The 16,693-nt window shown below is 35.1% G+C and overlaps 1 protein-coding gene across 1 annotated transcript; it reads right to left on the reverse strand.

The window, feature by feature from the left end:
• Window positions 1-3,544: 3,544 nt before the first annotated feature.
• LOC139876008 (uncharacterized) lies at window positions 3,545-4,741 on the reverse strand. Its single transcript, XM_071863307.1, has one exon. The coding sequence runs from the start codon at window positions 4,739-4,741 to the stop codon at window positions 3,545-3,547; it is 1,197 nt and encodes a 398-aa protein (XP_071719408.1).
• Window positions 4,742-16,693: the final 11,952 nt, after the last annotated feature.

The following is a 16,693-nucleotide window of genomic DNA, read 5'->3' on the forward strand; positions in this document are numbered from 1 at the left end:
CAAGAGATGAAGTTAAATATAGGGGAGTGTCAAATTTGAGGGTTAAATTTGTGAATGGGTGATGTGGTAAAATATTATTGATAGTTGAGTATAAAATTTATTAATTAATAATATATAAAAATATGTGGAGAAATCTGATTGGCTGAAAAAATATTTGACATCACTTTCTGATCCGTCCACTTTTCGGCTGACGCTAGGGGCGTCAAATTTTGACGCCGCGTTAGGGGCGTCAAGGGAATCAAAGATGCTGCTAGTGGGATGACGGAGAAAAATTGACGCCGCGTTAGGATCAGTCTAAATGGCTAATATGATGACATCATTAAACTACTTATTCCCTTCTTTAAAAAAAATCAAAATAAAAAAAAAATGAGATCATGTTGATAATGCCATAAACAATAATTATTTTTAATTAAAAACATTATACTCAAAATTTAAAAATAATATTCAAAAAATATATCTAGATATTTACGGAGTATATGTTTACTTTTCTGAGTTTTGTTGCGTGAAATAATAAACTTATGACAAGCTTATATTAGAATTTTTTATTTCATTGTATACACTCTTTTCCATATCACTCCTCCTATCACGCCTCACGAGTGATATGTAAACAACTAATTTTGGTTACGTACACAATCATTATGTTTTATAGTGTTATACAGTGCAACATTATAAAACAGAATGGTTGTGTAAATAACAAAAACTGGTTGTGTACATGTTTTATTTGTCTTCTTCATTTTGTTTTTTATTTTTCCAAGCTCTATTCATATACTTAGCTCTCTTCATATTTTTTTTTTTTTTGAAAAGCAATTGAATTCATTCACACGCAAAGAAATACACAAGAAGCAAAGTCAAGGAACAACGAAAATACAAAAGAAATTACGAACAAAAGCAAAGCCAAGTTGCGGAGGACGCAACAAGGCTAACCACACTCAATCGGATTAGAAATCCAAAGCAGCCACTCAAGGTTGAAACTTTTACATCTACTTGAAATCCAATCGAAAGCAATGACTTGAATCTCGTTAAAAATATTTGGAATAGTTCGGCACTTGTTGTTAAATACCTTGTGGTTTCTATTTTTCCAAATCCAATAACACGCGATCCAACACACCCCTTGCCAAATCACTTTGCTACTGATGTAAGGGAGGTTCGAAGCAGACCCATTAAGAAGGTTAGACAAGTTTGCAGCCCCAATATCTAGACCCCACCAAGAAAAGATACGTTTCCAAAGCTCAAACGAGAATTTGCAAGAAAATAAAATATGCTCAATAGTTTCAATCTCATCATCACAGATTGGACATCTAACGCTATTTAAGTCGATACCCCTTTTATCAAGTTCCACTCTAACAGGAATTCTCCCTTTTTTGGCTCGCCAAATGAATAACTCAATCTTTTTTGGAACCAGGTTGTTTTTAAGAGTAGCATCATCCGATCGGTCCACCATCAGGTATTTTTTGTCGATTAGATCACTTAATTTTTTCACGGTAAATCGACCGCAAGAATCTAACAGCCACTCCCATCTGTCCCTCATGCCAATAGAAAAAGTTGTATTATTAATAATATTGTTGAGATCAGATAGCTCACCACGTGTACGCCCCAAAGGCTCCCGTTTCCAGGCCCATATGGTTATTATCTGCCCATCTTGAAGCTGTAATCGATCACCAACAGTAGCCAACGAGTTTGAGTCCATACGATATAGACTGCTGTACTTGTTCTTCAGACTTGTGTTTCCGATCCAGACATCACTCCAAAATAGCGTATCATTGCCATCGCTGAGAATTTTCTTGAAAGAATTTGAGAATGAAATTCCAAGATTGTCAACTTCATTTCCTGCATCACAAATATTAGACCAAAGGCTACCGGTTAAGTTTCGGGGTAACCCGTCACTACCCGATAATCCATCATGATGCCCATAAATGCTTCGAATTACATTCACCCATAAAGTGTTGGTTTCGGTTTTAAACCTCCACCACCACTTACATAAAAGAGCCAAATTTTTACAATTAAGAGATTTGATGTTTAAACATCCTTCTTCGTGAGGAAGAAGGATTTTTTCCCATTTAACCCACGACATTTTAGCATTAGAACCCATCCCGCCCCAAAAAAATGAACGTCTCACACTCTCTAATTTTTTCAACACACAAGGCGGGGCACGAAAAAGCGAGAAGAAGTAGAGATGAAGACTTGAAAGAACCGATTTAACAAGAGTAAGACGACCACCGTAAGAAACCGTTCGAGCTCTCCAATCCGCTAAACGCTTTTTAAATTTCTCTATGACCGGATCCCACTCATTTATTTTTTTCATTTTAGATCCAACAGGTAAACCCAGGTAAAAGAACGGAAGGGAACCCGCTTGACAGTTACACCAAGTAGCCATATTTTCCACTTCATTTTTAATTACACCCACTCCAAATAGTTGACTTTTGTTGTAGTTAACTTTTAGACCAGATGCCTTCTCAAAACATTCAAGTAGAAACATAAGATTGCGCGCATTCCTTTTGCTCCATTCTCCGAAGAAAATTGTATCATCTGCATATTGGAGATGCGAAATCGTTATCTTATCAGCCCCTAAATCCACACCTTTATATAATCCTTTATTAACCGCCACTTTAGTCAAAATATTGAGTCCCTCCGCCGCAATGATAAAGAGAAAAGGAGATAGCGGGTCCCCTTGTCTAACACCCATTTCCAAGTAAAATTCATTAGTAGGCGAACCATTGATAAGAATAGAAATTGAAGCCGAATTAAGACATGCCATAATCCAAGATCTCCATCTCAACCCAAACCCCATGCATTCCATAACCTCAAGAAGAAAAGACCAATTCAACGAATCAAATGCTTTCTCAAAATCAACTTTGAAGATAATACCGTGTTTTTTATTCCTTTTAAGATCATCAACCGTCTCATTTGCCACCAAAATCCCGTCAAGAATGTATCTCCCACTCATAAAGGCAGTTTGCTCCGATCCAATAAGACTAGGGACAAATTTCCTAACCCGATTTGAGAGCATTTTAGCAATAATCTTATAATAACTTCCAATAAGACTAATAGGCCGATAATCACTGAAACATAAGGGATCCATTTTTTTAGGGACCAAAGAGACAAAAGAAGGGTTACAACCTTTAGAAAATTCCCCATTAACCCAAAACCATTTTATAGCCGCAATTAGGTCATCTTTAATAATATGCCAAATTTTTTTATAAAATCCCAAATTAAAACCGTCGGGCCCTGGGGCCTTTGAACTACCACAACTATTTACCGCTTCCCAAATTTCATTTTCCGAAAAGGATATCTCTAGAGCTTCAGCCTGCTCAGTCGTGATCGAGGCATAATTTAAGTTCACAAGACTTGGCCGATTATAATTTGGATCAGCAAAGATGTTTTTGAAATGGTTTAGGGCTGCGGCCTTGATGGATTCGGGATCATCACTCCAAACTCCATTGATATTTACTCCCCTGATGTTATTTTTGTTGTATTTTCTTTTCAATGAATTATGGAAGTATTTAGAATTCTCATCCCCGTCCGTCATCCAACGCACCCTTGCTTTTTATTTTAACATGTTCGCTTTTATCCTTTCCTTTTCAAGCCATGTCTTCCTAGAATCGAGCCAAGCCTCATGATCCACACTGGAGAGGAGACCCGTCTCGGCTTTGGATTCAAAATCGTTGGCAATATTCTTAGCATTTTGTATCTCCAAGTCAATTCCCCCTAAATGGTTTTTACTCCACTCCTTTAACACGAATTTTAACCTCTTCAATTTATTACGGAACACACAATCTTTTCGATTACCCGAAATGACTTCACCCCACGATTTCAAAATGGTATCCTCAACACCATCAATACGAAACCACTCATCAAAAATCTTAAAAGGTTTTGGACCGAAATCCACATCACTGTCCATAAGCATTATAGGACAATGATTTGAGAATTTTCGGTCCAAGGCAACCACCTTAAGATCTGGCCATAAGGGGAGGAAAGTGTCCGAAACGAGAAATCTATCGAGTTTACTCATTTTAATCCCATCGTCACTAATGCGAGTGAATTTTCGCCCACCAAGGGGAATTTCAACTAACCCATTCCTCGTAATGAATTCGTTAAACCTTATAGCTCTATTCCTAAAGAACTCACAATTTAATCTTTCCGAAGGACCCCTAACTTCATTAAAATCACCGCAGAGAATCCAAGAGACATCGGTAATATTCATGACGTGATCCAAGGAGTCCCACATTTTTTTCTTCTTCACATCGTCATGTGGACCATACACATTGACGATAATAGATTCTTTACCTGAACTTTTCCATTTACCCCGAATAGCTATGAAGAATTCACTAACAAGTTCACTGTTGACCTCAAAAATATTCGTATCCCAAACCAACATTTGACCCCCCGATTTCCCAATCATTTCTTTTTGAGTAAAACCACAATCCATAGAACCCCATAAAGCGAAGAACCACTTATCATCACGAGAATGACATTTAGTTTCTTGAAGTGGAAGAATGGAAGGCCTTTCTGAAATGCATAAATTCCTAACATCCCCAAATTTACTAACTTCCCCACTACCAAAACCACGAACATTTAAAGAAGCAATTTTCATGAGAGAACAGAAAATACGAAGTAATAGAAAGAAAAAAAGGATCTTACTGAGGTAACTTGGACCATTTGAGTCCAAGATTTGTTCCAAATTCTTCAACTCCCATACTGCACTCGCTATGATTTGATTAACCTCAGTCTTAGCTCTCTTCATATACTCAGTATATTGTTTTTCTCTTCATTGTGTTTCTTTATCTTCATCTTATTTATCCATATTCAAAATCAGTGTATGCTGCAAGAGATCAACAAATCGGATGTATATATCCATTAAATTTACTCTCGAGTTGATCAAATTTTTACATTTCAATCGGTAAGTTGTTTTTCATTTTAACTTATTTTTTCTTTTTGTGTTGTTTATTTTCTCAATTCCAGATCTAAGTATGATGTTTTACTATTTATGCGTATGTCATGTAATACTCCGTATTAAATGTTCATTTAAAACATTACAGGTTTGTGAAACGGGTTAAAGATATGCATTATCTTGAACGCACATAAGGTGTTTGATGAAATGATAGATATGAAATTGGTGTATAGGCACATGTAAGGTATCCATCTTTATAACTCATGATATATTTAAACAATTTTAAGATGATTTTTACACTCTAATGAATTTTACATTATATTCAATTGTGAAAGTGTCGATGAGCTTAGTAAAGAATTTGCTGTTTGACAGATATTTTTATTAGTCTATTTGTGGTCATCCTAAAAATTTTGCTGTAACGGTTTTGCTATTTGAGTATCTCACATTGCTGCTTTTGGGGCGGGTCAGGTGAGGGAAAAAAAATTGTGTTGGGTTAAATGGGACGAAATCATTGCTTCTTAGGGGTCTAAACATAGGGTCTCTCAAAGGGAAAAATTTCGCCTTAATAGGCAAATGGTGGTGGTGATTTTAAAACGAACAAAATGCGTTTTGGGCAAAAATTATCACCTCTATTCATGGGTCGGGGGGGTTGATTAATTCTTTTGACTCACTCAGGCCGCAAGGCAAGGGTGGGTTGTGGGTTAACATTGTTCGTGTAGGATGGGAGATCGAGAAATTCGTGACAGGTTTCAGGAACTCTTTCACGAAGACAATCGGAGATGGTGCTACGACTAAATTTTGGGAAGAATCATGGGTGCTGGGATCTCCCTTAAAGCTCAATTATCCGAGATTGTACCACCTGGAGCGGGACAAAAGTGTGATGGTTAGTGGCAGGGTGGAATGGGTCGAACAAGGCTGCATTTTTAACTGGAACTGGTGTCGTTCCCCTTCAGGTCGTGCTCGTGATGATGCTGATGACTTATCCAACAGGTTAGTGGCTTACGTTAAATCAAATAAACCTAATGACTCTTGGCAATGGAACCTCTCGAATAATGGATTCTTTACTTCTAAGGAGCTCACTAAGCTGATCGAAGACAGCAGCCTAGCCTCGAGTAATGGGCAAATACGCGAGGCAACCCTACGAAACAAATTAGTCCCGTTAAAAGTGGAGGTGTTTATATGGAGGCTCTTAAGACATAGCCTTCCGGTACGAGTTGAATTGGACAAAAGGGGTATTGATCTCAATTCCGTGCTATGCCCACTTTGTGATGATTCTATAGAATCATTCGATCATGCGTTTTTCTTTTGTAAATTTTCAACGGATGTGTGGGAACGTATATACAAGTTGTGGGTTTTTGATGGTGTCTCAAATTTTAGTACTAATGAAGCTTTTCGAGGTAAATGTTCAAGCTGGATCTCAAATTCAATATGTCATTTGTGGCAAGCGATCGAATGAACGAGTGCTTATCTTATTTGAAAGAACCGCAATCTCAAAGTTTTCTCCAACAAATCATGGTGTGGATCAAATGCTTTAATGAAAATCCAACTAAAAATCCTTCAAGTGGATATCGCAACGGTACAAGAAAGACAAGATCGACTGGCTCCAATGGCTAAGTAATCCTACTACCTGCTGTGACATCCCTTCGTGATTGGAATGCAGGTTGCCTTCTCGGCGACAAGCCTTCTTTTTTACACTGCTATTTCTAATGTATTTTCGAGTTTTTAGTTGTTATCTTTCGTGGTTGTGTTAGGTGTAATCTCGATGTACTGAATCTGGTGTACTCCAAATGACTCACTGTTCGATGTTGTATTGCTTCGTTGATTAATACATATTGCTTTTCGGAAAAAAAATCGCAATGATGCCGCGAACTTCTTCTATCTTCTAGAATCATTTGTTGAAGATCCAGATGACTTCTCTACAAACATCATAGCAATACAACAAATGTGCCTATAGTTTTATCAGGCTTAGGATTATCTTCATAGGTTTATTACATAATACATTATCAACATTAGAGTCAAAAGTGAATGAAATTTTGATAGAACCATGTTGCTATGCTTATTTTGCTTGGAATATTCATAGACAATATTTTGATTATTTGTAAGTTATATTCATAAATGGTATCTTGTGAGCCGACTTCATTATGTGTGGGTGTGTGTGTGCATCTTTAGACTGATTTTTTTTTTTTTTTTTTTTTTTTTTTTTGGGATTTGAAGATTCTTTATAGTAGCATAGAACGTGTTGAAGTTTTAGATATAGAATTTTACTTGATGTTTCCTGTTGTATTATATCATACCTTATATCTATTTGAGATAGTCCAAATAAATAATACTATTTGGACTATCTCAATCTCACACTAAAACCCTCAAACTTTATCCAATGTACGAATCGGTCCCCTCCCCAATACTACTATTTGAACTATCTCAATCTCATACTAAGGACCCGAAACTTTATCCAATGTACGAATCGGCCCCTCCCCAATTTTCCTAAAAAAAAACCCCACACCCTCGAGAAAATAAAAAACACCCCCCAACCCTACCCCCTTACCCCGACCCGACTCGCCTCCCCGTTATTATAACTATAATAATATTATATAATATATTTCGTCCTTTCATCTTTTTTTATTTTCTTTTTATTTTTTCCCCTTTTTTCAAAAAAACCCCTAAACTTTGTTCAAAAATTAAAACCGCCCCCCAAACAGAGGAGTAAAGTGTCAAATAACCATTTTCATAAAAAATCTTAACTAAACTCTACCCAAATATTCAACGGATCATATCTTCGCGCTCGCAACGAGTTAAATATTTCCGACACCATCGTTAAACTCGAAATAATTTTAGGAACACAATGTCACTAACTATACGCAAAATGGAATCTTTTTAAAAAACGCTAAATATTTGAGGTACTTTTCATACACGTTGATTTTGCGTTAAAATTTTAAAAGTCGACAATTCCGTAACGAAACGCGGAGATGCACATAGCACATATATTGTTAATTTAAAATAACATTTAAATCTTTCACGGATTATACATTTTAGTTCGACTCGAGTTGCGCTTCAACGACATCATCGTTAGCCACGAAATAATTTTACAAACTAAACGCACTAAAATACATTGAAAACCGAACCCCCGGCGCGAAGCGAGGGTTCGTAAACTAGTTGAAACTAAAAGATAATCACTTTAGTCATAGTTTTTAATTATATCATAGCACACTTTATATTAAAAGTTAATATATTTATTAATGTTAGTTGATTTTGTTTATTTCGTTTTTTTTTTTTATTAATTCTTTTCTAGCTTGCATTTCACTTGATCAGTTGATCTCACTCAATATGTAGCTCCACGGTTGTATCTAGAGGCATCCTTTTATCCTTGGTTGTGAGGTGGACGACCTGCCATTAGTAGCAAACTAGCAACAAATACTTAATGTCATCTATTGATGAGCGTGAAATATAATTATTCATGTTACTTGAATTGATTAACGTTTAATTAATTGGGTTGAAAATGTCACCTATGAATTTTTATGTTCAAGGAAAGAGTTTTATTATGTTTTCATTTATTTTTAAAAATAAAATGATGGTAATTGACCAAAATATACTTTTTTTTAAAATTAGCATTCAAAATACACTTTTTTAAAAAAAAAATTCTCTTTTTACACCATTAAGTCGACCAACAATATGATCGACCACCCCTTTTCTTGGTCGACCACCTCATTTTTCAAGGTGGTCGACCAAACTTCAATAAGAGCATGGTCGACTACCATGTAAACATGGTCGACTACCACCTCAATTGGCTATGGTCGACCACAAAGCAAAAAAACAAGGCGGGCGACCAACTCATTGGTCGAATTCCCTGTATTCAGGTTTCAACTCATTGGTTGCCCGCGTTGTTTTTTTGCTTTGTGGTCGACCATAGCCAATTGAGGTGGTAGTCGACCATGTTTACATGGTAGTCGACCATGCTCTTATTGAAGTTTGGTCGACCACCTTGAAAAATGAGGTGGTCGACCAAGTAAAAAGACAATTTTTAAAAAAAAAAATGTATTTTGAATGAAATTTTTTTAAAAAAGTATATTTTGGCGAATATCCCAGGATTTTTCCCATGCTCTATTTTGAGCATTGTAAAACTACTATAGTCTCTAACTCTATAACTTTGAATATTCTTCATGCAGCGTATGCAGCTAAATTCATATAGATTAAGAAGTTTGAGTTTGAAACTTTTAATTACGAAGTATTATATTGCAGTTGTGATAGCCAAATGGGTGAGGCGAATAACAAGTTTGGATCTAAAAACTTACGATTGGGCTACATGTTTGTTTAATAACAATCGTACTTTCAACATATTGTTTAAATATTTTTCTTCAACAAACTCGTGAATTCACGGGTCTTTTAACTAGTAACAAAGGCCTCTTTTTGTTTCAATATACCTTCCTACGTTTTCAAATTAATTACCAATAAATACTATATTATTATCCCTTTTTATTATTATTAATTATAACTAGTAAAAGTGGCCCGCGCGATGCCGCGAGGCCTTTCGGGTTGCATATTCATAATTAACGTAATGTTATATATTTACAGAATTAAAAACGTTTTGTTACGGGTGTGTTTGGATGCACGTAGTTAGTACCTAGTATACATAATAGCCTGCGCGTTTTTAACACTAGGAAGATTGCGTATAAAAAGGAGATGGAACTATTGATATGATCTAGGTAGGTTGGGTTGTTTGTTGTATGTGTATGTATATGTATGAAATATAGCCCGAAGTATTTAGTGTTTTTTGAACGATGTACGTTTCGCGTATAGTTAGTCGCGTTGTGTTTGTAAAATTATTTCGAGTTGCACGGTGGTCTCGTAAAAATTTAACGCGCGACGAGCGAGAAGATATGTCCCGTTAAAAATATTAGTGAAGTTTGTTTTAGTTTTGTACCCCTGTTATAAGGATAGAGGTGTAAGTTGGTACTTTTGGGTGGTGGGTGGGGGATTTGGTTTTTTTTTCCCTTGTCGTTTTGACCAATTTTTGGCCGAGGTTTGGTGTTAAACGATCAAAACCGGCGTGTCAATTAGTATATATACTAGTCCGGATCCGGTCCGCGTGATGCGGCGGGAGTTTTTGGCATGCATATTCATATTTAACGTATCGTGGTGTATGTATAGAGGGGAAAACGGCCCATGTGTTAAGACTCGTTTTAGGTGTCGTTGTGTTTAGCGTTTTTAAAAAGTGTCCGTGTCGAACGTCATTAGTCTCGTTCTGTTGGTAAAATTATTTCGAGTCTAACGGTGCTGTCGAAAAAAATTAAGTCACGGCGAGCAGGAAGATACAGGCTGTCGTTGTGTTTAGCGTTTTTTAAAAAGTGTCCGTTTCGAGCGTAGTTAGTTTCGTTTTGTTTATAAAAACATTTCGAGTTTAACGGTTTGGTCGGTGAAATTTAACTCGTGGCGAGTAGGAAGATACGGACTGTCGAAGTAGGTGGGCGGAGTTTTATTTTAATTAAGAGAATTTATGTTTTACCCCCTTGAATTTTGGTGTAGTTTTTGTAAGTTGGTTATAGTTGGAGGGGCGAAAGTGTAGATTGGGGTGGGGTGTCGTTTTTCCCTGAGCAAGCAACAGAGGTTTGTACCTCTTTTAGTGTAGGTACAATTAATTAATAATAATAATAATAATAATAATAATAATAATAATTATTATTATTATTATTATTAATTAATTAATTATTAATTCATTCATTCATTCTTATATACTAAAACTCATGCCTAATGGTGTAGTTTTAGTTAATTTAGATTGTAGTTTTGAATTCGTATTCAAACTACAACTGGTTCCTCAAATTCGGGTCGATTTACACAACAGACCCTTAACTTTATACTTTCTCAGAGGTAGAAAGTGTAATATTAAAATAAAAGAAACTAATTCCTCTCAAATTTATAACGGGTCCTATCTTCTCGCTCGGTGCGAGTTAAATTATTTCGAGACCACCGTTCAACTTAAAAAGTCTCACGAACCCAACGGGACTAACTATACGCGAAACGGATACTTTTTAAAAAACGCTTAACACAACGACATCACGTATCTTTCTGTTCACAGCAAGTTAAATTTTTCCGACAGCACCGTTACACTCGAAATTTTTTTATGAACAAAACGAAACAAACTACGTTCGAAACAGACACTTTTAAAAAAACGCTTAAGACAACGACATCTAAAACGGCGCTTAAGACATGAGCCGTTTTCCCCTCTGTAAATACACAACGCTACGTTAAATATGAACACACAGGCCAAAAGCCACCGCCGCATCGCGCGGGCCGGATCCGGACTAGTTATTAATTATATTAGATTGCTTCCTACTATCAATATACCATAGGTTTTACTACGTATGTTTTAAATGAATTAATACTATCATTTCCTCATTTATAGTTAGTAACTTATACTCCGTAACTATCATTATACGGAGTATTTAATTTATCCAAACTGTTAATGCATGTATGACTTCTAATCTCGTTAACGTAATGAGTCAAAAAGTAAAACTCCATTTATCTTATTTGATTTTAAATATACTCTTTATATTTACATAATATTAATAAGTGTATGTATGAACCATTTAATATCTTAAAAATTTCGGGCATTACAATGATTCTTTAAATTTATTACCAATTATTACCAATCTTGACTAAAATACACAAAACCCCTCAATCAATTTGAATAAATGTCACATTTATCAAATCGAGCGTTTTCTAGATTAATTTAAAAAAATCGCAATATCATATCAGGTCTAATTTCAAAATTATCTTTTGTCACTTAAAAAGCGTTCCAACGGATAGATCCCCAAACAAATACACATTTAAAAAAACGGTGACTAAATTGGAGCTACGAGTCATTCAAAATTTTTGCTTAACAAGCACCAAGCGCCACACACTAAGCACCAAACACCAAACACCGTGTGTGGTGTTTGGTGTGTGGTGTGTGTTCGTGATGAAAATTAGCTGTCTCCTCATTATCTCGGCAATACACATACGCACCAAGTTACAAGCGTTATGCATGGTGCGTGATGTGTCGTCAGAAAACATTATTGCAATTTTGATTTTTGAGGACATCATTTTTTGACTAATTTCCCAACGTGAAATCCTCAGTTCGTAACCAGGCTATAATTATTAAATACAAAGGCTCATATTTACATACGGAGTATATTTTTTTTTGGGGAAATAAATCTCGTATACCAGGCCCTACATCAAGTGATCAGTTAAGTTCAAGACAATAAATCAATTAAAAAGCACTTGAGTCCTTCTAGTCTAATTAGATTACTGGCCCAATTTAAATTAATGTTTACTAGCTTTTAGGCCCAGATTCCTGTATTTGTTTGTTAAGACCCAATTATATAGAATTGAGTTCAGGCCCATTAAGCTATCTACTATTCCAAGACCCAAATGTTTCATTTTGACCTCTAGTGCAAGCCCAACAGTTCAAGAAGTCCATCTTCTTAAATAGTTAACACGGAAATTAGCTAAAATACAATTTTTTTCAAAATCTTCAAACAATATACATTTTTTTTATAAAAAAAAATTGGCAATATACACCATTAGGTCGATCAAGAATTGGGTCGACTACCATTATATCCTGGTTGACTACGTAGTCGACCAACCCTAACAAGGTGGTCACCACTCTTATTCGAACAAAAATTGGGCCACCTACCATTATAATCTGGTTGACCACGTTGTCGACCAACACTAACAAGGTGGTCGACCAACCATTACAAGATAGTCGACCATTTGATTACATGTGATTATATCGAAAAGTGTAACCCATGTGATTATATCGAACAAGCATGGACAAACACCAAACAATGATCAACTACGTGTAGTCACGTCACATAGCTCGCAACACAAACCAAGTTCAAGACAGAAGGACTTCAAATCACAGTAAAACACACACTACCGAAGATTCCCATATGCAAAAACTCACAAAAATAGATTAGTAGCACCAAAGGAAAAGGGTAACCTGACTACTTTACATATCTACGCATCTTATTTCGTACATCTTATTTCCATACATCTTAATCTTATTAAACCTTACTTTTGTAGTTTATATATTGATTTGAATATCACACAATATTACAATACACCGTAACCATTTTAAAGATGAATTATTACATAAAAAGAGGTAACCGCTATTCAAATTTATAAGAAAATTAATCTCGATGATTTTCATTGATTTGGGAGTCAGTATAAATACACATGATACATGACTATCAATTATAGGAAAGAATAACAACCTAAATTATATTTAACGAATAGATAATCACGACTTATTCTCCTATACAATGCATGATCTCATTCCATTTACAATACACGTTTGAGATATATACCGAAAATATGTTACACGAATTTAGTTGACCAATACTCCCTCGCAGTAGAAGGCTTCGATGGTTGAAGGCCAAGACTGGTTATGAATTCCTCAAAGAGTACCCGCGGTAGGTCTTTGGTAAAAATATCCGCTATTTGGAAACGCGTATAAATGTGAAGTATGCGAACATGACCCTTGGCTACCTTTTCTTGGACAAAAGGAATATCTAATACAATGTGTTTCGTTCGTTGGTGCTGAACGGAATTTCCTTAAAGGTAGATAGCACTAACGTTGTCGCAAAAAACAAGAGTAGCTTTAGATATAGGACATGTTAGTTCGAACAATAAGTTTCGTAACCAACATGTTTCCGCGACTATATTAGCTACTCCTCGATACTCGGCCTCCGTACTTGATCTAGAAACTGTGGCTTGACGTTTCGAAGACCATGAGATTAGATTGTCCCCTAAATAAACACAATATCTGATATTGACCGTCTCGTATCCGGGCAACCACCCCAATCCGCATCCGTAAAAGAGACCAGATTATGCGAGTGGTTCTTTGAAATCCGCAAGCCGAGTGTAAGAATGCCTTTTATGTAACGAATGATACGCTTTAAAGCAAGCATGTGTGCATCATGAGGAGAATGCATGTGAAGGCACACTTGTTGCACCACGTACGAAATATCCGGTCTTGTAAAAGTGAGATATTGTAGTGCCCCGACCAAACTACGATAATAAGTAGCATTCGAATAAGCACTACCCAAATTAGTACTTTGTTTACCCGAAGTGTCAACTGGTGTGGAACATGGGTTACAATTAACCATATCAGCTGGTTCAATGATACTGAGTGCATATGCCTTTTTATCCAAAAATAAGCCAAAACCATTTCGCTTAACCGAGATACCTAGAAAAGAACTTAAGGGACCCAAGTCCTTCACTGCAAACTCCTTTGTTAAAAGAGACATAAGAGAGCCGCGAAGATCATTAGAAGAGGTGGTCAATATAATATCGTCAACATAAAGTAAAAGATAAGCCACCTCATTTCGTTTTTTGTATACGAACAAGCTGTGGTCGTATTTACTATACACAAAACCAATTATTGCGACGTAGTCCGCAAAGCGTTGGTACCAAGCTCGGGAGATTGTTTAAGACCATGAAGGGATCATTTAAGAAGGCATACATGATCGGGTTATTGCTTGTCTCGAAATTCCAATGGTTGATACATATAAAACGTTTCGTTTAAGGTTCCATGTAGGAATACATTTTTAACATCTAATTGATGTATCGGCCAAGATTTAGAAACGTCAATGGAAAGCACGGTACGGATGGTAGCCGGTTTGACAACCGGACTAAATATTTCAAGACAATCAACTCCAACCTCTTGAGAACGACCATCACCAACTAACCTCGCTTTGTAATGTTCAAATGACCCATCCGATTTGGTTTTATGTCTAAAAATCTACATGGATTGTATAACGTGCATATGCGGGTTTCGGGGTACAAGGCCCAAGTTTTATATTCCGTAAGTGCCTTGTATTCGTCATTCATAGCACGATACTGTGATGGCCCCGTCAATACACTTAACGGCTCCGTCACTTGGTCCCACAGCTTGATCGCACTTAAATGAATTTAACAAACGACATTGCATTCTTTTATTTCAAAAGTTTCCCAAAAAAGAAAGCATACCAAAATATGTAGTTTAAAAGTAACCTAACATATTAATAATCCAAAGTTAACACAAAACATTGTCAACAACCCACAAGTATTAGTTATTCAAAAATCGAATGCAAGCCAAAGTTTCATAAATTGTTTCATAAAAATCTGCCCAAATGCATGCAGACTCTTCTAAACACAGCGGAAGCATCACATAAACTCAAGTACCCGTGAAAACATGCGAGTAAACTGTCAACACAAAGGTTGAGTGAATTATAGGTTTAAATAATTAAATAAACTTTAGACCACAAGATTTAAAAATGTTAGAAAACATTAAACATTATTCCATTATCAATGAGCCACCTGGTAACCACTTAACCCTTTATTTACCCTTGCCAAACACAATAAAAATATACACTGGACAGTGTATCTACAACAAAATACGAAGTACTAAACATTCCGATTATAAATTGCTTGCGCGACTAGCTCGAAATGGGGTTGTCAAACCCGATAGATCTATCCGTAGGATTCGCGTTCACCGGTAGAAACCAATGATTACAGTTACCAGACTAGGGAATATTTTTGTCCAACTCACAATGAATAATTTAAATTTAATTGTCACTTGTGTCTAAACGTGAAATAAAATGCATGTAATCACATCCCAAAAATATACTTTGAAAAGTATGTAAAAACGTGACTATAACTCACCTTAATAGTAACGAAGTAACCAACAAAATTAAGCGAACAGCAAATGAGGTGATCAGGAATGATCACAACGCCGACCTATAATAAAGCAGGTCGATATAAATAACTAACTTAGGTCAAGTCTTAGTATGACAGCTATTGTACATGTTGCAAGTAGTCATAGAACAATACTCAATATGCATCGGTTTGATCGGAACAGCTTACGGACACACACTTTCTATTTTTAGAAAGTTTCTATTTTTAGCAGGTTTCCATTTTTGGAAAGTTCCTATTTTTGGAAAGTTTCTATTTTTGGAAAGTTTCCAATTTTAGAAAGTTGCTATTTTAGGAAAGTTTATAAGTTAGGAAAGTTTCCTTAATTAGAAAGTCAACAAAAGTCAACTGAAAGTCAAAGTCAACCAAAAGTCAACTCAAAAGTCAACCTTGGTCAAACTTAGTCAACGTAAATTTTAAAAGTGTAAGTTATAATAATAATGTAAGTTATAACGTTTGCTAAAGTTAAATTTGTCTAATTATGTCATAACATAAGTTTAATTAAATTAAAATGAATTATTAAAGTTAATATAAGTTTAAATGATATAATTAATATAACATAAGTATTTAATTAATTAATTAAATATTAGTCATAATATAAGTATTATTAATTAATAATAAATTTTAAATCATATCATAAGTACTATTAATTAATAATGAATTATTAATCATATCATAAGTTTCTAATTATAATTATTAAATCATAAGTATTTAATAATTAAATTATAATTAAATAATAAATAAGCCTTATAATAATTAAATAATTAATTAATCCTTATTATAAGTCTTATTATAGTAATCTCATAATGTAAGTTTAATACTTATCATAAGTATTTTCCATTAATAATAAAAGTATCATTAATCATGAGTTTAATTAAATGTTAATTAAATCATAAGTAATAATTAAATGATATAATAAATATATATCATAAGTCTTAAATAATAATAATTAGTTTTTTATCATAAGTAATTAAATGATAATCAAATCCATTATTTATATCATAAGTTTAATAATTAGTCATAAGTTTTAAATCAAAAGTTCATCGGGTCGTATCCTGAGTCCCGGGTGTCGGTTTTCGGCGAGCCTTACATATA

The sequence above is a fragment of the Rutidosis leptorrhynchoides genome, chromosome 11, assembly GCF_046630445.1.
Source record: "Rutidosis leptorrhynchoides isolate AG116_Rl617_1_P2 chromosome 11, CSIRO_AGI_Rlap_v1, whole genome shotgun sequence".
Classification (NCBI taxonomy): Eukaryota; Viridiplantae; Streptophyta; class Magnoliopsida; order Asterales; family Asteraceae; genus Rutidosis; species Rutidosis leptorrhynchoides.